At 38.8% G+C, this 25,443-nt stretch overlaps 1 protein-coding gene across 7 annotated transcripts in view; it reads right to left on the reverse strand.

Moving 5' to 3' along the window:
- The window catches only part of prdm16 (PR/SET domain 16), a 204,314-nt gene that overhangs the window by 130,443 nt on the left and 48,428 nt on the right, over positions 1 to 25,443 (reverse strand). For all 7 annotated transcript variants that reach the window (XM_023335432.1, XM_023335415.1, XM_023335406.1 and 4 more), the window contains exon 2: positions 4,104 to 4,552. In XM_023335432.1, coding sequence (XP_023191200.1) covers positions 4,104 to 4,552 — 449 coding nt within the window. The remainder of the gene's footprint in view (positions 1 to 4,103; positions 4,553 to 25,443) is intronic.

A 25,443-nucleotide genomic window follows, 5' to 3' on the forward strand; every position in this document is an offset into this window, starting at 1 on the left:
GAAAGTACCTCACCACCTTACCACCACAACCAGCCTGGACTGTTGATATGGGGCTGGTTGGATCTATGCTTTCATATGGTTTATCCCAAATTCTGAACTTTACACTTGAATGTGACCATATAAATGAGGCATTTTTCTTATATGACATTGTCCAATTTTTGCTAATCTGTATAAACCATAGAGCCCCAGTTTCCTGAGGCTTTCCTGAATGACAGGAATGGTAGTGTGTGTTGTCTTCTGTTGGTGTAGACCTTTTGTTTCTAGATATGGTGATCTGTTTGTTCAAGGATCTTACTGCACATGGCTTAGTTATAACAAGTGGTTATTTGCCTTTCTATCATTTCCCCACTTTTCTATGACATCATCAAAGCATGTATTTCCATGCACACATCTGCCACTCAATCAATGGTTTCTGTATTTCAGATCATCTCTAAACTAAAGAGATGGTCATGTGAAAATCCCTACAATTTTTTTGATCTATTCCATGCCATGTTCAAAGTTCCCATTGATTACAATTACTTTTTTTCTTTTTTTTTCAAAAGATTTTTACTCTCTCCAGTGGCCTTTATTTTGACAGTTGTCTGATAGGAAAGCGGGTTATGAAAGAGGGTCACCACTGCATCCTGCATTTATTACCATTGTTTGACCTTACACTATTGTTGACCATGTCTAGATACCTAAATGCATTGATTTGATTACTTAGCCAATACCCGCTGGAACTACAGTTCATACGAACTGCTTCTCAGTTCATATGAACTCAATGAGAAACATTATTATGTTGATACAATGAAGAAGGATAGTTGGGAAGAGTAGGAGCTTCTTAAAGAAGTATAAGTCCAATGTAATTGATATTTAAATTGAAATGTAGGAGGTCCTCCACTCCCCAAACAACAAAAACTGGACTTCAATGCACAAGCAGTAAATGGAGAAGAGTGGAAGAGGTTGGTCAGTATGGACAGTATGTTGTAGAGAAATGCTCCCCTTAAACACTGTTTACTCACCTTGGCAGTCATTTTTATTTTAACGCAGCTGTTGTTGGCAGCTGCTGAACATAACAGGCAAGATAACTTGTAATCTAAATCTGTTACTTTTAATATTAAGTGTTCAGTTAATTAAGATATTTTTTTCAAGGAATAATCAGTAATTGAGATAGTTTATGAAGGTAACTATGCCATCACTGCTCATAAAACATTTGTCAATTTTGTCTAAGGCTGAAAAATAAAATATTTCACAAACATTAATCTCAAACATTTAATGCTGCAACAGAACTATGCATTTTATATCATCAATTCACCCATTTTTCTTGTTATGAACCAGAATTCACAAGTCACTCCTTCGTCTGTCTATTTATCTAAGACCAGAGGCAGTAGATGGGTAGAGGAGCTGATGGTGAAAGGGAAGAAATATGGGCTTTAAGGGTCTCCTAAGGGAGTCTCTTGATGACTATCAACAGGCCCACTGTTATGACTGTCTGTGATAAGAGTCTGGGAGAGGAGAGCCTCTGAAGGTTTCCAGCCTCAGTCCAGACAGGACATTTTAAAAAACAGAACCTTAGCCAGAGTTAGTACTGCTATTATCATTTACAAAAGAAAACAGATCAGTTACTCTTTACTCAAAAGCTTGGAAGAAAAGACCAAATGCATAACCCTGGAAGGAAATAAAACTTAAACAAAATTGACCCCAAGTTTTAATTTTAATTTGAAAATAGTAAGTTCAAACTGTTATAAAATAACACTAAAAGTGCAAACATCATAGCAGAATTAGATTTTTAAGCATTCAAATGTATTTTTCTTACTAATTTAAGGAGACAAACACCCAGTCGCCTTTTAAAATTTAGATCTCCCAATCTGATCCTTTTGATTATGTCTTAAGTGATCAGCATCAACAATCCCAGAAAAACTCTGTTCAAGTTTATATGTGAATATGTTAGCCTCACTCCCTGTGAACGCCCATTTTGACCTATTTCCTTCTTTACAGTTTGTAGTTACACATTGTGTGCTACTCTCAGAATGCTGACATTTGTCATTATGATAGTTATGCTTATAACAACTTGAACACTAGTCTTTCTCACAACTTTAAAGACAATCTGCAAACTTTATGAAAAAGACATTGTAGCAGCTTCCAAATTCAGTTCGACCTGTGTTGGAACAAGCTTATTGAGATGTCCTAGTCCAAACTCAAATTGGATCAAAATAGAGAACCCTGTCAAGAAACAGCACTCTGAGAGTCACTGGTGTGTCAGAAAGTACTCGTGAAATAATGTGGGTTATATTTCTGTCCGTTAAAGCTACTGCATTTTAAAGGATAAATATGAGATCGAATATATTAATCTAACAAGGTCTCAGATCATGACACGGTGTGAACTAATAGTCTTGAATTCTTGAAGAACTGGCCAAATTTGACTAAATATCTCCCTCTTCTGAAATATGTAAGTATTTATCCCCACATACTTGTTTTGTTGAAACATTGAAACTAAATTTGGCCTTTTCCTGCAACCCAAAGACTTAAAGCATAGTTGTTGTATATGCATTAGTCAGATGACTGGAGAAATATAGAAAGGAGGAAGAAAACAGAGAAAACATGAGAGCTACAGGAGGGTGTAGCTGTTGGAAGTAAGCCCTGTGCACCCCAAATGGCTAGCCATGATGTGAACTTTAAAAAGGAAAATGTTGCACCTGGCATGTTGCCACTTAGAGTGTGCCTGTGTACTTTAATAGCCTGCATACTCCTTAAACTGGTGGGAAGAAAAGAGTGTGAAATGCGTGAAAAAAAAAGTTACTGGAACTGAAACTATGAAAATCAACCTCTTTGGTTTTCTTTAACCCTGTCAGCTAGAGATTTGTGAAAATTGTTTAAAACTATAATTCTATTTGAATATGTAATGGGAAATAAAATCTAAATTCTCACAGCACATAATAGGGAGATAAATATGGGTTCTTTCTAACAATTGTTTCTTTGAATTAACTACTTTCTTATAGCCATTCCAGACTTAGGAAGTTTTGAGAGTGAAGTAAGGCCTGCTGCAGTAAAAGAGGAGTTTATTTAAAGGCATTTAAACATCTTCACTAGGCATTCCAATAAATGTCAGGGATACTGAATGATTGTGCCTTATTTTTTTAACGTTAGTAGAATATTGGGAATACATTCAGGCAACAATATGTACATGTCCACAAAACAATCTAAAATAGGGGCGCCACATAGGTCATTGGTAGTTTTGAGGCTATGTACTAAATGCAGTTGTCACTGGTTCGATTCCCATCCCTGTGCCATTGATTGCAACTCCCTTCTCTCTCTGCTCTTCTTCCTGTCCATTTACTGTTGAATAAAGGCATGTAGTCCCACAAAAACATTTAAGACAAAGCAAACTCTAAGAGGGCTGGTGTTGTTTAATGCTCATGCAGCAATAGCTATCAAGAGCCACGATTGTTTGGGTTCTTTGTCACTCACAAAAGTAATTTGAGGCTATGTGATGCTATGGCCTCTAAGAGTGAACAGAGATGGACTCAATAAGAATGAGAAGCAGGCCAGTAGATTTCATCCCTGATTTGGCTCGTGAGAAAGAGAGACAGACACCAGGATTTCCATCCTGCCCCCAATGAGCTCACTGAAACAACTTCAATATCCTCTAATGTCATGTTGAAATGAAAATTAATAGTTCAATATGCCGCCACCGCGCTGGACCACGCGTCTACCATTTCCATATCAGATGGCGTGACCAAATGAGTGCGCTCGCTTCAGACCGACGCCCATAAAAGCTGATACCTCCACTAATCAGACAGATTTTTCCATCTGACATTGCGGTGCGGCTGCAGATGAGCATATTACGCGTATGTAGATGTGTGGGAGTGTCTCGCCGCACGGGTATCAAGGATGAGGTCAGATCATAAAGGGAATGCAAATGGAGTGATCATTGAGCTTCTACACCGATGATGAGATGTATGCTGCTGAGAACCAACAGTGATAGGTGGAAATGTGAATAGAGAGCTGCTTATGTAGTCAGCAAATATCCTCAGTGCGGCTTCATTTAATGTCTTTCTGTCTCTGTTCCACAGAATACATATGGCAAGAGCAATAATTAATATGGACTCCATAGTGGCTCCTACCTCCCATCCAAAGGAGCTGTCTTTGCCTGTGGACCCATGATGCTTTGCGCTGTGCAGGCCAAACCTTTCACCAGCACAAATGCGAGCCTTGGCCCATATGCCTAGGCCTGCGCCGGGCACGGAGGACTCCCGCAGCTCCAGCTCAGCGGGAATGGGAATGTCATCGGGAATGTAGACGGGCGCCTCGTAGGGCGAGCCCTCCTTAGGTGTGGTGAAGTCCTGGTCGTTGCTGCTGCTGTTGTTGTTGTGGAGATGGTGTGACGTGTAGATGTGGGGGTGCAGCAGGTGGTGGTGATGGTTGTTTTGATGCGAAGGAGTCGGGGAGGGCAGAGGTGACATGTTGATGATGCCATCTTCGGCGTCTTCTTCTGGGCTATCAGCGCTGCCAGCTGCTAAACCCGGGAGGTCGGCTTCTGCATCGTACATGCTGTCAACTGGCTCACTGTCATCTAGGGCAAACGAGACAAACACAGGTCTGTTATTAACATCTCGAGGGCAACCTTTGTTCAGCCAATTCATGCTTCTGAAAACAAAAACTGAAACTCTTGGTCACAGTTCCCTCTAAGTGGGACTAAATTTATTAGAAAACAAAAAAAAAATGAATGTGTTTGGTCAAAAGCTGTCAGTTGCAAAGAAGCCCTGTGCTTCTGTTGCTTCATGGAAACAATTTGATTTTATGATGCTCACTGTGTCCTGCCAGGACTCATCTTACACATAATGAATGAATCTATCACTGACTTGGTTAGTCTCTTCATCTGCTATTATTGTCACCGCCAAGGACTGACAAAATGATTGTGCCTGCACCAAAGTGGAAATGATAATGAGTATTATGTACGCATGGATGCACTTAACTTTTGGCTCCAAGTTTTAGCCCCGTTCACTCTGCATGTTAAGGATATTGCTGTAGACACTGAAAGTTTGCAACTGTGCTCAAGCAAATGCATGTAGGTGAGTGATATTTGACATTATCTATGACTGTGGTTTTTTTTTTGCTGTTCTTAAACTATACCAGCATATATAATTTTCTGGACAAATCAAACATGGCGGTCATACAAAGCCATTAATTAAACTGTTGCTACCATTAAATATTTGTGCTCTTTTTTTCTATTATGGCTCAGTGAATCAAAGTGATTATTTTCTGTTCTCTCTCATCTTTTAGTCAGTTGCAGCTAAATGCTGCTTATATCATGTCTAGTTCTGCTGGATGTTTCTCCTGTTCAAAGGGAGTGGTTCCTCTCCACTGTCCCCTCGAGATATTTTTCTTCAACTGGCACTACATGATGAACTGAATGACATTGAAGAATTCAGTTGACTTTGGTACTTTGACCTGACATTACTTGTAATTTGGCACCATATCAAAATATTAATAAACTATATATTTTTAAAAAGCATAAAATGCCAGATTACAAGTAAAAATTATAGAGTTTCATGTGTCCTATCTAGACAAATTCTGGTATGTTTAATCAATCGACCACTATGCATTCTCTGTCCGTACAAATCTGCAAACAGACTGGATTCATACTTACAGCAGGAATAGTTCAAACAATGCTCTCATCCTCTAGCAGTTTATATTGTCAATTGCTAGTTGTGTTGCTGTTTAGGTTTTAACTGTAGTTCCAAGATGACATCTTTACTAAATTATGCTATATTTTTATATTTTGGGTGAAGAAGCAAAGATACAGCATTTGAAAGAAAGTTGGGCGAGTCAAACTGATCAGTCATCTAAGACAAAGGAGACTCCAGTTTGTTCTTTGACACATATATGAGATTTTTCTTGTTTGTCATGTTAACAGTTAAAGTTGTAAACTGACATATTAGTTTCAAATGTGAAATGCTGAACCTTGGAACCATGAGCTATGGTCTCTTTAACACCTGGCAAACTAAGCAGCATGTCCACATAAAAACTGGGAAACTTATCATATAAGTCTGGGGCCGTAAAGCCAACCGTTTATGACTGATTTTGCGTCATCCAGCAATTTTTAATGGAAAAGAAACTCTTTTTTTGTTAATGATCACCACTTTGGAGGGGTTTAGAGGGGGCACGCAACTAAGCACTGAACATGCAGGCCAGCAGTAGCTTCCACACTTTACGCAGATCAATTAAAGTTTTACAACTCAGCTCTATCTGCTGCTCTCCCTTTACACAATCAGAAGTGTTCTCAGGTTGTTAAACACTTTCTCTCACCTACAAACCCTCCTCCCCTAAACTGTCACTGGCACTTGACCCATTGAGAGTCATTTTGACAAGCAGAAAGAAAGACTTGGAAAAATCTATTAAACACCATTTGGCTTTTAGGGGCTCTGTGCACAGAAAATGTACAGAGGCATAACATAAAAGGAGATATGTTGTGTTGTTGAAGCGTTCAGGTGTAAATCTTTTATTTTCTGGTGTAGAACTGCGTTTCTATACTTTTACAAAAAGACAGACAAGTCAAGAAAAAAAAGTAAGTAGGGATATGAAGATAGCATCCTGAAAGAAGATGGAGAGAAAGAGGTAAAGAATGTATCCAGTGATGACAGAACCGCTTTAAAAAAAAAAGCTGCATGTTAGTTCTGAGTCTCCAAAGACCCAGAGAGAGATGTTGAGTTCGCCTCCTTGTGGGTTTAAAAAAAAAAAAAAAAAAAAAAAAAAGGCCAGATAGTGCCTTCCTCTCCCTGGCTCCTCTTGTTGTTCTTTCTCTTACCGTTCCTCTGGCCCATATCCTTCTTTTTTTACGGGGAGCTATTTATCCTGATTACATCAGGGGTCAATCATTAATTCGCACCTTGGGGGTCCCCGCGCTGGCTGCGGCTACAATGGTCTGCTTGTTCGAGCGGCTGTTATTCCAGTGGAAAACTACTCTGCTCTGCCTGAGAGGCAGGCTCAGGCCACATGAAGGCATCCCATTTATTTGATAAATTGTAAATGCATGCCATAAGCGGCGCTCTTTGCTTTGTAGCATCGTTCGCAATAAACCGAGATCTCGGGGCAACGTACAACTGCAGACGCGGGCCGTTACACAAACACACATCTGTTTGCAACTGAAGGAGCTGTTACTGTACTCTAAACACATGTGCACCCCATCAGATGGTGTTAATGGCAAAGATGATATCTTATAGTTACTGCACGCCTTCTGCAAATCGGGCAGGACATAATGCGACATTTAGAGCGAACGAGGAAAAAATTTTTTCAGGAATATACAAACACCTAATGAAATTCCTTCTTTCATAATTTTCTTTCAATAACCTGCATTTGAAAAAAACAAAACAAAAAAAAAACACAAACTGAGATGTAGATAGCAACGCAATCAGCGTTGCCATGGCAAAATAACTTGACACAGCACCAAAAATCAGAGGTTCAATCGAAAGCCTTACAACGGGCAAATTATTCTGTGGTTGTGTTTAATCAGAGTGTTCTAGACTTAAACGCTGAAAGATAAAATCTGGAGTCATTTTCTGCCGTCTGCCTGGACACACACAAACACATGTGTCTTGTGGCGCGTAGACTGTGCCGTATTGTTGCCGTCCTCCGTGCATACAGGAACAACACAGACTGCATGCAAGAAATCTGAGGTGGAGATCTGTAAATCATTCACGAAATATGGACCAAACTGAAGTCTTGCAAAGTAGGTATCAATGCATATTTTAAGGGAAATGGCACAAAGAAGGATTCTTGTCAGGTTGTTCATAAAGAGATCCATGATATTAATGGAAGACTTGTAAAGATCTACATGTGGTGATGGAAATAGCTGACACGACAACTATCTATTATGCACTTCATAAATCTGGCCTTAGGAGGGAAGAGGCCTTCATTTTATAATGAAAATGTACATTTGAAACATAGAAAATTATGTGTGACAGAAAACTAACATTGCGTGCATCATCCGCAGTGATGAACGGTGAAGGCAGCATCATGCTGTAGGGCTGAATTTCTCAGCAAGGAAGGGGAAGCTGGTTGCAGAAAATGGGAGGATTATGAAACTAAAAACAGCTCTAGTTCTGGAATAGAAGCTGTTAAAGGCTGTAAAAGACTCCAGAGGTTCATTCTCCAGCAAGACAACAACTCTAACATAACAGGAGCTACAACAGAATGATTCAGATCAGATTATCCCAGTCCAATCCCAGAGAACCAATGCTCTGCTACTGTAAGAATTACAGCATACGACATACTAGAATCAGATAGGTGAAGTACCACATTTAAAAACTGCAAAGTATAGGCTTTTTAAGGACTGAGGTGATAAATCACAGACTTAAAAACTGATGTCCAGATATTAGTCTGACTAACTTTAAGAAATTTTGCTAAGGAAGAAAATAACCGTAGTGAAGGATGGTGAAATGATTGAGTCTGGAGTGCAAATGATCACCGTTTTCTTTCCTCATCACAATTATGCTCAACTTTGTATTAGTCTATCACATAAAACTGCAATAAATCACAATTTAGTTTATGACTACAATGTAAAAAAAAAAAAAAAAGTGAAAATAGCCAGTACTTTTGCAAAGCACCATAATTAACAGGAAGAAGTACAAATGAAATGATGCATTATTAAACGATTTGTGATTTCTGGAACCAGGTGCATCCAAGCAGGCATTTTGGAGTCACGGTCGTCACTGTAATAACTTTAAAAGGAGATCTGGAAATGGGACGTATGTGCCAGTGATGGCTATCATAAAACGCATGCACACACACATACATATACACAAAACCATATCCTTTCCTTCTCTCTTCAAGACGCACAGAGAGAGACTGTATCTTTGTCTGACTGTGAACTGATCTGGTTCAATTCAAAACGAAAGCCAGCCACTGATGAAAAGACAGTATCCAGGGAAAAAAGGCAAAACTATGCAAAATCCAGCACAGGCTCCAAATATGGGGAGGAAAAAAAAAATCATCTGGTTAAAAAAAAAAAAAAAAAGGAGGCCGAAGGAGAGTGTGTGGATCATGACAGATATGAAAAATGGGTAGCTGGTTGAGCAATAAATGACCAAACATTTTGATGTGGGAGCTCTGCGCGAGCATGTGTGCAAAGCCTGCAAAAGCCAAGCCCTAATCTGCTGTTGGTGCCACTATATTTATCAATATGGTCCCACTTTTGCCGTTTTACGGGACCACTAGATACCTGCTCTCAATCTACCAAGCAGGCCTTTGATGATTCTCTCTACAACAACCGAACTCCCCCCTCCCACCCCACATGACATAAACCAGAAGGGATGCAGCTGTAAAAATCAAAATGAGGGCAACTCAAACACCCAGAACTGTACAATAGTTCATTTTTCCACAGTGGCACTGGGGTACCATATAGCCAAAATGACGCACAGATGTAAGGATTGCGAAGGAGCTGCCAGGGGGGAGGGCGTGGGGTTGGAAGCAGTGAGTGAGCAAGGCAAACACGGTCAGCTGCAATACTAGAAAGCCTCTCAGACTGAGAAATGCTGCGTCGTTTCTCCTAGCGAAGGCACCACAGAGGATTTCCAAGCAACACTTCAAACTGCGATACGACTTCGGCTCGGTGAGAAAAAGACGGTGAACGAGAAAGAATGCGAGACGGCAAGAGGGAAAGAAACCACAGTTGCATAAGCACAGCTGCTTTACATAATAATTCCACAATAGCCATGACATGCTCTAATTGTAGTCGTGCTTATGTTGTGTTACGTGCTATCATGAGTCACGTTCTGCACTTCTTGTGTGAGTAGGAAAATGTGTAATGAAATCATGTTTTTTCATGATCTAATTTGACGTAGTAACTTAAAACGACAATAATTTAGCAGCTAAAATCCAAAGTCAGCACATCCCCACTCCCACACATACACACACACAGTATGTTTGGCTTTCCTCACAAGGACTTTGTATTGACTTTCATTTGTTTTTCATTAATTTCTATACCCTAAATCTGACAGTTACTTTCAACCCAGCCATTAAAAGTACATGCCTAACGAAAAAACAGAACTTTTTCTTTCAGGGCCCGGGCTCTGGGGCCCATAAGCAGCAGCAAGTTCTCACAAAGTAGAATTTGTTGGAAAAACAAGCTAAACAAGATGATGCTGCAACACACACCAACACACACTTCCTGATAAATACACAATGCATTGAATGGCTATTGAATCTGTCCTTGAACATACTTGATTACGCTGATTAACATATACACCAAGATTCAATATGACAAGGAAAACCAGCACTGAATGTTACTCTGAACACACTATTCCCAGAGGTTTAAAAAACGAACACACACTGCGCCAGAGGTTCATCTTCATCCAGCACTACAACTCTACACAGAGCTACAATCATAGAGCTTAGCACAAAACATAATCACCCATGTTAGAATGGCCTAGTCAAAGACTGGTTATAATTTGTTTCATTTCAACTGATTACACAATAAGAAAATGACAATAATTCAGGAACATCTTAGCAGTTTTTCAGGTCCCAACACACAATCTTGGCCACTGTAAGCTAAGTGTAGAGTGCTTATGCAATTTTTGTTTGTGTTGGGTGTCAGTACATCGCGGCCGATTTATTGACGTGTCATTTGCGTGGAGCAGCCTGGAGGCATTCCATCCTCCAATATAGTGCATGTGTCGCGTGTATGCTAAGTTCAACCCTCAAGGCAAGCAAGAGGACAGCAGGCAGCCTCCTGCAGCTGAGAGCAGGGGTGCACAGGGGTGTGTGTGCGTGTTTGTTTCGTGGTGATATAGTCCCACAGGGATTCTGGCACAGGGCTGCAGCAGACATTTATTAACAGGGCAGATTAATAGCACTGGAGGAAAACATGTTCACAAACATGATAAATATTAATAATAATCAATACTGAGTTACATTTGCCAAATTGAGTTGCAAACATCACCCATGGGGGAAGGCGGGACAGAGAGGAGGAGGGTGTCAGGGTTGAAAGGAGCTGATTAAAAATGGAAGAGTTTCAGGAGGAAAGAAGACAGAGAGAGAAAATGAGAAAAGAAAAACAATACAGGAGGAGAGGAAGGGGGCGAGTGTAATTTCATTACATCATAACAGAGAGGAGAATCATCACAAGGGGGAGCTTGAATTTGTTTTTGTTTTATTTTAGTAAATTATCACTTTTCATCTTTCCTTCTAAAGAGATGCAATGCCTAGCAAAATATCCATACCCCTTTAATTTTCTTTTTCTTTTCAATTCAAACCTTCAGTGGGTTTTATTGGGATTTTATGTGATAAACTGAACATAACTTTCCAGCAGGGGGACTTATATTTGACTTCATCCCAAGTCTGAAACGAAAAGAAAAGAAAAATAAAATAAGATATATAAGCTATGATCAGCTTACTTGTCTTTGCTTAAAAAAAATAAAATCCCCATTCTATCACATTTTCCTATTTTAAAAATTAAATATAATTTTTTGCACTTCACAATTATCAAGTTTTTTCTCTTCACTTAGCAAATAAAACCCCAGTAGAAATACAATGAAGCTTGTGGTTTCAAAAGACAAAATGTGAAAAAGTTGAACGAGTATATACACTTTGGCAAAGGAACTGTAAATACTGTAGGTGTAGGAGAGAAAGAATATTTTCTCATCTCAGTATTAAAATCTCAGTATGGCTTAAGTACAGTTTTATAGATTGAGTACATTCAACAGATATCTCTAGTTGTCAAAACGACTTGATTTTCATCGATGATCGAGGGTCTAATCAGAGCCAAAAAATTTCTGATACAAAATTATCTTGAAATTTTTTGGGATCTCAGCTTTGCTGTTTTCTGTCTGTACTGGTGATTATCCAAATAATGTAAAAACAACAGAAACTATTCCATCAGCCTACACTCCCCATAGTAGCCATATCACTGTTGCTGAATTATGTGTGCATACGTGCATCGGTGCATTTCTGTGAGAAAGTGTAACTGGAAGCAGCATTCACTCCATGCCTTGCTTCTTCTCTTCTTCTCTCCTCTCCTCTCGCCTGCTCCCTCTAGTCATTAGCCAGCAAATTAACGACAATCGGGCATGCTATTAATCACCCTGACAAAAGTGTTAGCTTTGCCTGGGTAGGCCAGCACGAGACTGAGGAAGGAGGATGGCAGTGGGGGAGGAAAGAAAGAGAAAGCGTGAGATGATTTGGTGGGTCACAGAGTATTGTGAATTTGTGGGTAAATCAGGATGTTAAGGAAGTGAAGGAAATGTGAACAGAAGATGACAATCTGAGTATGGATGACAGGAAATATGATGTAAGAAGAAGAAGAATTATAGAGAGTATGTTAATGTAACAGAAAGGAATGGATCCCACGTATACTTTCGACGCTTAGGCGAAAGTAAAAAACGTATCTGACCACTAATTGTCTTGTAAGGGTAATCACATAAAAGTGACGCAAAACTGCTCAACAGAAGAAATACATTCTGTCATTTAATTTTCACAAGTGATCTCTAAAATATACAACTGCACTATAACTTTGTTCGTGTCTATCAATCACAGCAAAGACTGTACAACTGTAATTTTAGGGGTGTAAAAACGTCTCCGGATGATGTAGGGATTCGTTTTCGAGCAAAGGTTGTTCTAATGATATGTTTCAGTGAAACATGTCGTTTTTATGTGTTCGGGATGGATTTGCGCAAGACTGGCTGACTTACACCGTCTGGTTACGGTGCATGACGAGAGAACAGCTGCAGCACTGAGAGTAAAAGCTGTTTGACTGTACATTTTGTTTAATTCAGTGCAAGGCAAAAGTTTGTGGTTTAGAGTTTGTCATACTGTATAACAGCATACAGGATGGCGGAATCACCTCTAGAATCATTTAGCTCTATGTTTTGACAGAAATCCCAGACATAACAAACCGGTATAGATCATTTCACACATTTTTGCAGTTTTGGTTATTTAAACTTGACTTCCTTTCATTCAAAAAGAAGTCATCTTCTGATCTGATTCTCGTATTCTTTAAGTATTGTGTGACTCCAATAATTATCACCTATTAGCAGGAAGTAGCTCAGAGGTATTTTGGGTTAATCAGGGGTCCTAATCTCTCATATTTCAAAAGCGTCAACTTGGACGTCAAAACCATCAGTAGAATTAGGACGTTAATTGTGAGATATTTGCAGACAAGTTGTAAATATCTCACAAATAAATAACAGGTGAGATTTAATGGTTTTTGTGATATTTCGACTGCATTGTTGATCAAATATAACTCGCTGGGGGAAAAAAAAGCCTTCCCACACCAAGACACTGCCAACATCACTAAGTTTTCCTTTTAGTCATTTTAACTCATCTTGAGCACAAACATTGTATAAAAAAGGATTAACAGACATAAAATACATCCTGGATAATAAATAAGTCTATATAACTCTATTGATAGTAACTCACAAGTCATGTATAGCAAATGTTATGAGACAAAGAAGTGATGAGATCTAGAGAGAAAATCCAACATATTTTCTCTCACACACAAAAAAGAGGCTGAAAAAGAATTCGTGCTGCCCTTTAGACTCAGCTCAAAATGAAAACTCCTTCATCTCTCCCCCTCCTCAGAGCGGAGACCACCTGCTAGGAGGCCTAAACTCGGGACGTCAGGTGGGTCGAGACCGTCACACAGTCCCATGTCATCAGGCTGTCATGGTGAAAGGAGCTGACATGGGAGATATGCTAATCCACTTAGCTTCAAACCCGGCCAGGAGGCCCGTACGCAGTGCCGTCTCAGTCCGCAACGAGCGGAACACACACAGACACACTAAGCTGCGTACCTCTGAACTCTGCAGAATATGTGTGGCGGGATTAGATCAGTTGAGGCTAAATTATCCCTGAGGGGATTTTAATCTGGCCCTCAAAGCAATATATTTAAAAAAGTACAAGTATGAAAAAAAAGGTTGAATTGACTTTACAATTAAAATGTGTTTCAGTCATCTAAAAAAGACAACTGTTTCTTAATCTGGATTAAGCACTGTTAGATCTTTGCAAAAAAAAAAAAAAAAAAGAGGAGTTAATATTTGACATTTGGAAATATTAATGGTCATTGCTATCCTAATAGGAATTTCAACACAAAATGAATGCAGAGAGATTTAGGCTTTTCATAAAATGTAAACATACATGTACATCTCTATCAATAAACAAAATAACTTGCAGGCCAGTTAAAAGGGTTTCACTGCTGATAAAAAAAATTAAAAAGCAGGTTGTAGCATTCAAAATGTAGGAGAACGTGCCTTGGGATTTGAAGTATTGTGGCCTAAATTCTGTCAAGCAGCTAATTGTAAATATGCCATAATACATTAATAAAATGAAAACTGCAAGCAGTTTTTTCACTTTAACTAAAATGTGCATTGAGCGAACCGAACCTGAACAAACCTCGGCGCAACTTTTAACAACATAAATGTGTGGGGCAAACATATCTGATTCATGAATCACTAAAGACGTGATAAAAGTTAAATTAACCTTGCTGCACCCATGCCATCGCCAGCAATCAACAGCAGGTGCTATGAATTTACTAGCAGCTGGTGGAGTTTATAACAAGCTACTAACAACAGATTTCTGTGTTTACAAGATGAGCAAAATGGCAGAAAACACACAATTACAACAATCCCCTGCTCGCTTTACAAGTTATGCAGACGTCGAGATGCTCGTTCACTCAGCAATCGAGTGATCAAAGTCGGCCTGCCAGCAGCGAGGTGTCAGAGTTCAAAACTATTGCCCCACTCGGGCAGATGATATCTCAAACTGATTCGTTGTATTTCCCCGGCCATGACTTCCCCTATTAGGAGCTGCAGCGGAGCTCTTAGTAATCTGCTCATTATCCCACAGAAACAGGAAGGAAGAGAGGGAAACAGATGGGAAGGCAGGAGAATGGTAAGCGAGAGACACAATGCTCCCTTCCTCCTCTTCATCCTCTCTGCCTTCGTCTCCCTCCTCTGCGCTGCTTGCTCTCTAGTCGTCCTCGGGGCGAGGGAATGCCGAGGCCCACAATCGCTCTGACAATACTGTATACAAGTGGCGGTGAACAATGAAGGCTGACCACAAAGAATTCTGGGAACAGGGGAACAGCCTTCTTCTCCGGCGGGTGGCTCCTGAATGCCGGACCCGTCGATACACATCGGAGGCCTGCTGAGACTCACCGGTGCCAAAGAGGCCGAGAGCCGGAGAGTGGGAGGAACAGACACAGAAGACGGTGACACAATGATATAAAGTTGCCCGCGCAGCAATCCTCCTGATGATTTACCACCTAGAGTGAACACCTAGAAGCAAGGATACAAAGGGAGTAAAAGGCAACAATAGGCACTAACTGCTGAAATGAGAGAAAAGAAAGGTGAAAAAGAAAGGCAGGAATAAAGAGAAATAAAGAGAAAGACAGAAATAGACAGGCAATTTTCTTCCTCTTCTTTTGTAAGTGATCAGGGCGTGGGGTGAGCGTGGTCCATTTGGGAAATAATTGGTGGGTAATTAGGTGGGGGTCGACAGGTCGATTTTGGAACAAATGGCCATCTTTAGCTCAGGTGGCCCTCCACATGAGATAATGGGGGCTTTGCTTCCCCACCTCCTCTCCTCCTCTCCTCCTCTATCTCCGCTATCTTTGGTACTGCTCGAGTACTTCCCACACTTCTTATGTGGGAAGTGTCTAAAGATGGTACAAACCATTAGATACAATTGCAATGAATGATGCACACAAAACAAAGGTCAAATTTTGTGCTGTACTTTCTTCTGTATTGTGTGGCACTCAGTGCTGCTCAAAAATTTTCACAGCACTTTTTTGTTATTTTGCAATGTTTGTAGCTGTGTTTTATTTGGATATTATGAGACAGAAAAACACAGAGTAGTTTTTCCTTTATGAAGTTAAAGGAGGAAGACAAATTGTTCTCAAATTTCTAAAATTAGAATTTTAAAAAATGTTGTATTTTTTTATTCAGTTACCATGTATAAATACATTTGGCTGAAATTACATCTAGAAGTGTTTTAGGGTTTGCCTTTACCTACTTTGCACATCTAGAGACTTAAATTGTTGCTCATTTCTCTTTTTGCAGATTAAGCTTTATCAGTTTTCTATGCACAAAGTATTTTGCAGGTTGACCAAAAAGTTGAGTTTTGGTCTCATTTGACCAGAGCACCTTCTTCCAAATGTTTGCTAGGTAATCTACATGGCTTGTGGTAAGTCTAGCGGGAATTTGTATTTTTTTCCAACAATAACTTTTTTTCTCGCCACTCTCCCAAAAAGCCAGTTTGTGGCGAGCATAACTAATAGTGGACTTGTCAACAGATTGTTCCACATGAGTTGTTTGCCTCTGCAGCTCCTCTAGAGTTCCCAAGGGGCTCTTGGCTATTTTTGAATTGACTTTCAGTTTAAGAGGGAAAGCACATGTTATGAAGTTTGGAAATTTTTCAAGATTTTTCCATTTTCACATCTCCTGCCCAGGAGATGTTCAAAGCTTGAGATACTATTTCACATCACAATGTTGCTTTGCACTTCTCCATAACATCATACATTATTAAAAAAATTTAAAAAAATATGAGAAGTTTACTGTCCCATGACCCATTTAGCAACTTCCACCCTAAGTGTTGCTCAGTCTTTATTTAGAACATTGAGTACAGATCATGCTGAGGCAAATAGCTCTTTTTATTTATTTATAATGCTGAAGGCATTAGCATAATGGGGAAAAAAGTGAACAAATAAATGATAATCAGGTGAAAATAATAATAATTCATATACAAATGTGAATACATAACAGTATTTTTTCTTGTTTGTTTTGAAGATAGCAGCTCATTTAAACAAAAATCCAAATCTACAACTTATTTTTTTCATATAAAAAGAAGACACAAATAAAACGTATTCAGCACCACCACAGTGTGTATGGGTTCCCCCTTCACCCAGCCAACAACAATCTCTCACCCACTCTTTCAGTCCCTTTCTGTCTCTCGTTCCCTCTCCCCGTCCTCCCATTCAGCAGCACTGGGGTTCTTGTTTGGCTTCCTGCTGTTTGTGTCCAGACAAGGTCTAGTTTTGAATACTGATTCCCCATTGATAGGCCCGCACTTCCGATCTCATTAACTTGTTTTGTCTTTGGCTAAATGGAAACGTCCGAGGGAGGGTGAGAGAAGGAGAGAAAGAAAAAAGGGGAGAGCCAACAGCAAACAATGTGACAGATCTTTTACAGGAGACACACCGTAAATAACAACAAGTAAATACAAACAGGATGGAGGATGACGGAGGATTTCTAAAAGGGGAAAAAAGTCTGGACATCTAAAACGGTGCCTCAGAGGACGAGCTTTGATCATAAAAAAAAAAAAAAACAAGGAAAGGAAATGATCTGCATTCACAGCAATGCTTCGACGTTGAAAAAAAAGTGTAGCTGGTCATTGAGATGTGCAAGTTAACAAGTAGAGGTATTATTTGTTGTAACGTTTTAATAAAAAAAATAAACAGTACATGTGACTTTGGTTAAATAATGTAAACAGTGTCTTGTGAAAGTGTCAGGATGCAGAGTGATAGACCAACACGGCACTACTTTTCTTTGGGAAAACAGCCTTTGTTCAATTAGATTGTATGGAGAGTTTCTGTGAGCAACAACTTTCATGTTTTGCCATAGATTCTCAATTTAAGCTTGAACTTTGACTGGGTCATTTGAGCAACTATTATTGTCTAAACTATTCTACTACAGATCTTCATATGTTTATGAAAAGTAAACCCCCTCTCCAGTCTAAAATTTTATATCTTCGAATAACATTTTCTTCCAGGAATGCTTATTATTGAGTTCTATCCATTCTCCTGAAGAAAACATTCCCACAACATGATGCCACCAGGTTTCACTAAAGCAAAGATGTATTTGGTGATACTTTCTTTTTTATGTTACCCAAACTGTTAAATTTTGGTTTCATCTGACTGAAAGGCTTTCTTCTATGTTTGCTTCATTGGCTATGAATACACCAGCTAAGCTGTACTTACACCGATATTAAATGATTATACTCAGGTGGTTGCAATGGATTTATTTTATGGGCATCACAGTAACAGGGGCTCAGTATTAATACATCACACAGCTTTACTTGTAAACATGCAAAGTTTGCCTTCTATGACACAATTATTCATCTGTTTTTGTTGGAGTGTAAAAGAAAATCTGTAAATAGAATTAAGTGTGTGCTTGTAATGTGTCAAAACATGGAAAGGTTAAAGAGACACAAATACTTTTGTGAAGCTCTGATTACAGAAGAAGAAACATGGCAATTGTTTTTTATTTTCAAAATGCTGCATTGTTTACATTTGTTTCTTTTGTTTTATAGTCTGTTTGTAAGATTATCTGTTAAATAGTTGGTTTACGTCACAAGCTACAGTACATAACTGTCCATGTGCTTGTCCTTCTGCGAATTACTCTCTGGTCACCTATGTGCAGCCATTTATGTACGTATTTAGCTCTGGCAGTTAGTTAGTCTCAGCTACCTCAAAGAGAAAAGGAGGGCACAGGAAGAAAACCCCCACAATGCAAGAAGGAAGAGAATGGAGACAGATGGAGACACTGAGAGAAAGAAAAGAAATCAGTCTACTGTGACAAGGAGAGATATGAAGTCAGAAGGGGACATGTGATCCAAAAATAAGCTACATAAACACAAGAAAGACCAGCTGAGATGGGGAAGAAGAAGCAGAGAACATCAGACTGAGGGAGGATCAAAGGGGATGTCCGCCACTGATATGGCACCTCAGATAATGTGTGGTGCAATTAGTGCACAGTGACGATTTCCATTAGGGCTAATCAAATATTTATATTGCCTCCTGAGCATGTCACAATGCCGCCCCGGTCCCTCATATCAATGTGACAAATGGCTAATGAGAGAGTGGGTGTGTAGACAGCGAGGCAGGGGACGCAGACAGATAGGAAAGGAGAAAAAGAAAGACAGGATGTGTGGAAAAGGGTTACAAGTGGAGTTTGCTCTGTCTTCCTCTTCCACATTTGGCTTGCAAATGCATGGCTTCTGTCATCAATTACAGGACAGCAGAGGTGGAAACGAGTGGCTGTCTGCGTGTGTGTGAGCGTCAGAGTTTGTCCATAAGTGTGTGAAGAACGTGAGGACAAGGCATTGCTGATGCTTCCTCATAGAGCCATTAATCAAGCTGGGCTGGAATGGAACCAGTCCAAATTGGACTCATTGATCTAGATTTACTAAGGAAACAAGAATGGGATGAAAACTAAATAGACAGAGAGAGAAAAAAGGAACAGAATAAAAAGGAAATTAAACTCAATGATAATAGTATATTAGATAATTTTAGTAACATAATCCCAAAATGCAAAATAAAATTACAGATTAAATGTAATTTTAGTCATTCTTTTCTATTGGAAGTGATTACATGAATTCAGAATAGAGACTAGAGGAGTAAGAAGGTGGATTTTTTAATAATATAATTAACCTTACAAGCATTGCTGAGTTGCTAAATTATTGTAAAATATGCAATAAGCTCATATAAAAAATTCTGTGGACTGAAATACTCCTTAATCCAACTGAATCTCAATTATTTTTAACTAAACGATATTTTGTTGTTGAAACACCTTTAAATGTAACCTTTATTATGCAAAGTACATTATGTCATCATACGACACTATCCATTTGTATAGAATGTAAAGACCTTTTCTGTAGTTTTACCTAAATAAAAGCGTCTAAAAACAGAAAAAGGATAACATCCCCGGCCATGGTTGGCAGAGACACAATCAACAGAAGGTTAGAGGTAACAAGATGGGCGGTCCTCCAAAGGTGAGAGGTCAAGTCGTGGTCTGACAGACGGATGGAGGAGAGTGGTCAGGGCTTGAAAGATGAGAAACGGATGAAGGATGGATCTGGTCAGGCGCTGTGACAGTCTGGGAAATGGATGACCCTCCGCAGCAGCATGACAGAGAAAAAGGTCCGTCAAAAGAGACTAGTTAACTGCCCCGTGAGTGAAAAAGAGGAAGTAGAAGGGAATGACTATGAACTACAAAACACATTGTAAATTCTGTATGTGGAATGTGTTGATGGAAAATATCTATAATTTAACAAAGCAGCAAAATGGGTAGCTTAAACCACTTTAAAAAAATACCCAATGTACTAAAACGAGTTTCAATGTCTCTAAAGGGAATAACGTCAATAAGCAGAAAATGTGTGGATAAGATGCTGTGGAGGGCTAATCTCTAGGACAAGTGATAACATTCAGTGGTTAAACCATGACAGATGAGTATTGATTTTCTCCTTGTTAAAGAAGGGGAAAATAGATAACTAGACTGTTTTATTGATATTGATTGAAGAGTCAAAAGACAAAAAAAATATGTCCTTGCGCAAGAAAAAACAACAAGGTTATTCTAATGCAATGAATTAGATTAGCATCAATAAGCGATGGTTTTAAAACTTGACAAATTTGTTTTTGCTCTGCTGTTTCCCGTGCCTATGCTCTCCATGACGAACTATCTCCAAGACAAACACCACAGCAGAAGCAAATATTTGGAGTTCACCCATCTGGTCGGCATTTTAACGCAAGATGGCCATCCATATCGGAAAACGTCGACAATGACCGCAGGACAAGCTCACACTTAATCAAGCATGCCTTTACCCTCAACCATACACCACGCCGCAAACGAAAGCCACATCCCGAACGCTCACACCGGGCGGTCACAACTCACCGAATGCCGACATGCTATCTCGTGTGTCTTCGAAGAGGACAGTCGAACTATGAGTTCCCCGCTAACCATAAAGTTTAGTTACCAATTAACAGTGTCTCTCTGTGTGCTGGAAAGATACTAGGAGAGTGCAGGGGGCGTCTGGCAGGCCTATCTGCAGCGCTGCGATGCGCTAACGTGAAAGAATGCCAGTGTCAATGGGACACAGATACGGGAAGTGCAGGGTGCCGATGAGCCAAGTGAAGGTCGATGATGAGGTCAATTCCTGAAGTGGCAGAAACTCAAACATACTGCCCTCATATGGTCATCCTCCAATAAAAGCGGGCTTATTGTACAATATAATGTTGAAATGACTTCTGAAACTCATGTGAGCAATGTGTCTTTTGAAATTTTTCACCTTTTGTCAACACTTTCACACATTTTCTGATCCACTTTCAACAAGGTCTTTCTTTACTATCCTTACTTTCTTGCATTACATCTTTGTTCATCTAAACCTGACAAAGCATCTGCTCTCTATGACAGCGCCTTTGCACTCAGACTGTCGTAACTTAGTTTCTTGTGCTGGAAAAATGACTGTGAATTTTTTATTTATTTCACATGTCCTACAAACACAAAAAGTTAGGATAACAACACCACTAATGGAGTAAAATAAATATTCCAGTGACATTTTTCAAAGGTTTAGAAGAAACTTTAAGCAATACGAGATGATCTACAATCACTATTGAAGTAAATATATAACAAATTTTGCTGGACAAATTATTCTAAAAATCACTGCAACAAATGATAATATTGTTGTTTTGATGACATTTTTAAATGATACATTGGTATATTGAGTGGATGTAATGCAAGTACACCCACTCAAAGATCAATAAACTTTTTGTCGTCTAGTCTTTGATAATAAAAAAAAAGAGAAACAAGAAAAATAACCAATCAAGCAAATGAAAATTATCAAGCCCATTTTAATTTATTGCGTGATTAATTGATTTTTATTTTTTATATTTTTATGCTTGCACAGAAGTAAAAAAAACTCTGGCTGTACTTCTTGAATGTCTAACAGCCAACTTTAAGATTAAATGGCCAAATGAATACAGGAGATGTGAATTGGAAGACCATTTGCTTTCAAATTTTATAACAGAAATAATTTAAATTCACTCTAGACACTGAAAGTAAATAACCACAAACATTCTATGATGTTTTTAGAAAAAACTAGATTTTAAAATGGTTTTACTTCTTAAAATAAAGCCAATCTGAGACACCAAATTAAGGAAATAGTCTTAATTTTCGTGAATTCATTTGACTTGAGACTACATCAGGAGAACAGAATAGCAAAAGGGGTGAATGGGTTCACAGGTGGGTAAATCCATCTGACATTGCGGCTGAAGAAGAGCATCTTTTTTTTTTCTGTGCAGGGATGATACCAACCAGGAAGAACCACTGAGACGTGTGTCTAAGAAGAGTGGGTAGCGGTGGGTAAGCGCAGAAGGGGCGGAGCATAAAATGCAGTGGGAGTCATTAGCGCCTAATCTGTTCCATATGACACACACTCACATGGCCTCTGTCTGGACACTGTCTGATCATCGTCTCCCCACCTCTCTCTAAGCTGGTGATGAGGGAAAGTGGGGTTAACAGGAGGGGCTAGTGGTGGAGATTTCTCAGCCCCAACAGGAGCTCTCTGATGACAAGAGCCGGGTCTTGTCACACAACAGGGACTCTGGGGATTTCTTATCATGCAGAAAAAGGCTTCAGTAAAGACTCTTCTTCTTGCAGACTATCTCTTCTTTTTCTCTGTAGCTGTACAAAAACATCTGATGACAGAGTGACTGAACAAGGCAGAATATAAACAATAATCGACCTACAGTTCAATTACAATTAGTTTTTGAACTTGTACGAAGGAATACAGATGGAAATGTGGAGTTTCCATGATTCAAGGTTAAGTATTTTTGCTGCACAAAGCCATCACCCCTGGAGATGGCTTTGTGGGTGGCCATTCAGTCAGATTCATGGTTTTACTAAAAGTGTAAAAATGTGTTGTCCAGGTGTGAACTGTCTCTTTGCTGTTTCCCATAAAGAGGGAGTGATTTTGCTTCTAGGCACGTTGCTCTTTAGTCTAGTTTAATTGTTGCTGTGGTGTGCTGGGAAGAGACTGATCGGATCTCATTCTTGCGGTTCTTCATAAGAGTAAGCAAAACGTGTTTTTAAAGAATCTTCATTCCAAGGGAAATAATACATGTTAGTCTAACCAGTCTCAATGTATTTGTTTTAACTGGGACACTGTCTTTAAATTTACGATTGATTAGCAAACTTCAAATATCAAATGGACCACATTAGTGGTCAGCTGGTGTATGACCAGCTGACCACTGGTCATACACCAAAATATAGATAGTGTAGAAACACACAGTTGCACACAGGCCACAAACTCTGGATGCAAATTTATTGTAACTTTTTTGTCACCCCATGACATAAAGGCATCCTAGGTGGTGAGCCATATAAACCATATCAAATTCTGCCACTTTGTGTCCTTTTTAAAGGTTTTTCACAATATAGGACAACTGAAACTTAATTATCAGAATGGATTATCTCATTTATGTATTTAGTGGGTCACATCCACATTGGATGATACACACATCGACATCAATTTAAAAATATACACAGTGGAGATGGAGAAGTTTACGCATACGCACATATGTGTTTATACAGCACTTTGTTTAACAGAAGCACACCAATCTGGACTTTACCTTAAGAAATGTTAATGAATTTAAGCAACAAACTCACTCATATAGTCTAGTCATGATAGTTTGGAGATATTACTTTTCCGGCTTTCTAAAGCTGTCGAACAAGTAATGTAAAATAAATTGTTCTTATCGGCTTTTTACTGTCAACGTTTTTTTTTATTGTACTTTCGGTTTACTTACAGAGCAATAAAACAATGGTACTTGTTCCCAACTGAGAAAAAATGATTTCCTTTCAGGAGACGCTTGTCCACTAATACCACTGTCACCTCTTTGCTATCCCTCGTAAACCTGCCAATCACAAATAAGGTCGTTTCATAAAATATATAATTACACGTAATTATATGTGGAGTGCTTGTGTATTAATTGCAGATGAAATGGTGCCGATATTGGCCTCTTTTTTATGGTCTAATAAACACTGAAATGCACGCATGCACACACATTAATTGGCCTGTAATCCATGCCTTTGTCAATGAAACAAAAGCAGGCCTTGTCCACACACCCAGCTCTTATACAAGGAGCTTAAAGACATTTTTCTCATTTTTGAACAGCTAATATCTTGCAAAAGTTGTCTAATCTCTTTGCGTTTAAGTCGAGATTTGTGCACCCCCCAGCCTGCAACACCTCCCCTCTTTCACATGCTTAACTGCAACCCCTGCTATGCCCTAACGCATAAGCAGGCCATTTTAATTAGGCTAAAGGTGTGTTTGTGTGTGTACGTATGAGAGTGAGAGAGAGTGTGCGCATGTATTTTGTCAGCATCAAGGCCCAGACGTGCAAGCTTATTTAATGAAACACAGCAGGTGGTGAAAAAAAAATCAGGGTCTCTTTGAAATTAACCTAAGTCTTTACGGAGACCAAAAAGGCGACAGAAGAAAGTTGCTTTTGGATGAAAACTTCATTAGAAAGGCTTGTTTGCAGACTTTGTCTATTATCCAGCTAATTGTCCAGAAATTTTATAAGTAGTTGTGATCAAATTAATTACAGTTATAAAGGACATTTAAAATGTCAGCCTTTGACTGAAGAACTTTTCAATGCTTGCAAAAAGAATACGCATAAACATTTTGAGAACATTTAAAATAAAGAAAAATTAAAAAAAAAACAATACATGTATCTAGCAATACAAAACTTTACAACATGCCAACTCAAAAACCTGGACATACAAATATGTTTTAGCTTTTGTTTTTCCTCTGTGAGACAGCCTAGATCTCAGGATATTTAAAGTATAGAAACTCACAGGTAAGTTTCTTTAGTATCTTATACATCAAAATTAGGTTGTTCCAGTCCACTGTTGCCATAAGCTTGCTCAGGATTAAACATTTGTACAGTACAACTTGAACTTACTTGTTTCTATGTAGTTGAAAATAAATTTAACCTATTAGTTTGATAATAAAGGAAATTTTGAGTAAATTTGTGTTATGCTACTGAAGTAAATTGAATTAAATAAGTCCTAATATTATAAATTGTTTAAAAGACAGAAGTGACACAGAAATGTGCTCACACAGTAACAACCAGCTGTGACTATTACAAGTAAAGCTCCTTCTTAACTCTAGTCATATAGTATTGCACTAATCAACCTGGGATTTTATAGAAGTGTCATTATAAAATCATCATTAAATTATAAAAATGAATTCGAACTTGAGTCAATGATGGGAGATTAAGTCTGCAACTTGGACTCAAAGAATACTCATGTCGATAATGCAAAGACTTCTGACAAGACTAAGACCCTTTAAGACTTGAGCTAGACTTCAGTGTCATGAACATATTTTTATCTTATGTAGTCAGAGGCGAAGGAAACCTGGTCAGTTTACTTCAAATGTGTAAATTATTAATATTGTCCTCTCCGCTACCTCATTGTATAAAAAGGATTGACTAGTCCCACAGATACCTCTTGAGCTGAAGTCTAGTTTTGAGCTTTACTTACTTTTAACATCATATTCTCTCTCTTAAAAGCACTATGAACACATAACATTAACTGCAACCTGTTGCTGCTGGTTTTCTTTTAACATAAATGCATATGTACTATCTGTCTTGTGGGCTAGTCTTTTGCCTTATGAATTTTTACAATATTTGTGCAG

This window comes from Xiphophorus maculatus, chromosome 1 (genome assembly GCF_002775205.1).
Source record: "Xiphophorus maculatus strain JP 163 A chromosome 1, X_maculatus-5.0-male, whole genome shotgun sequence".
In the NCBI taxonomy this organism is placed as follows: Eukaryota; Metazoa; Chordata; class Actinopteri; order Cyprinodontiformes; family Poeciliidae; genus Xiphophorus; species Xiphophorus maculatus.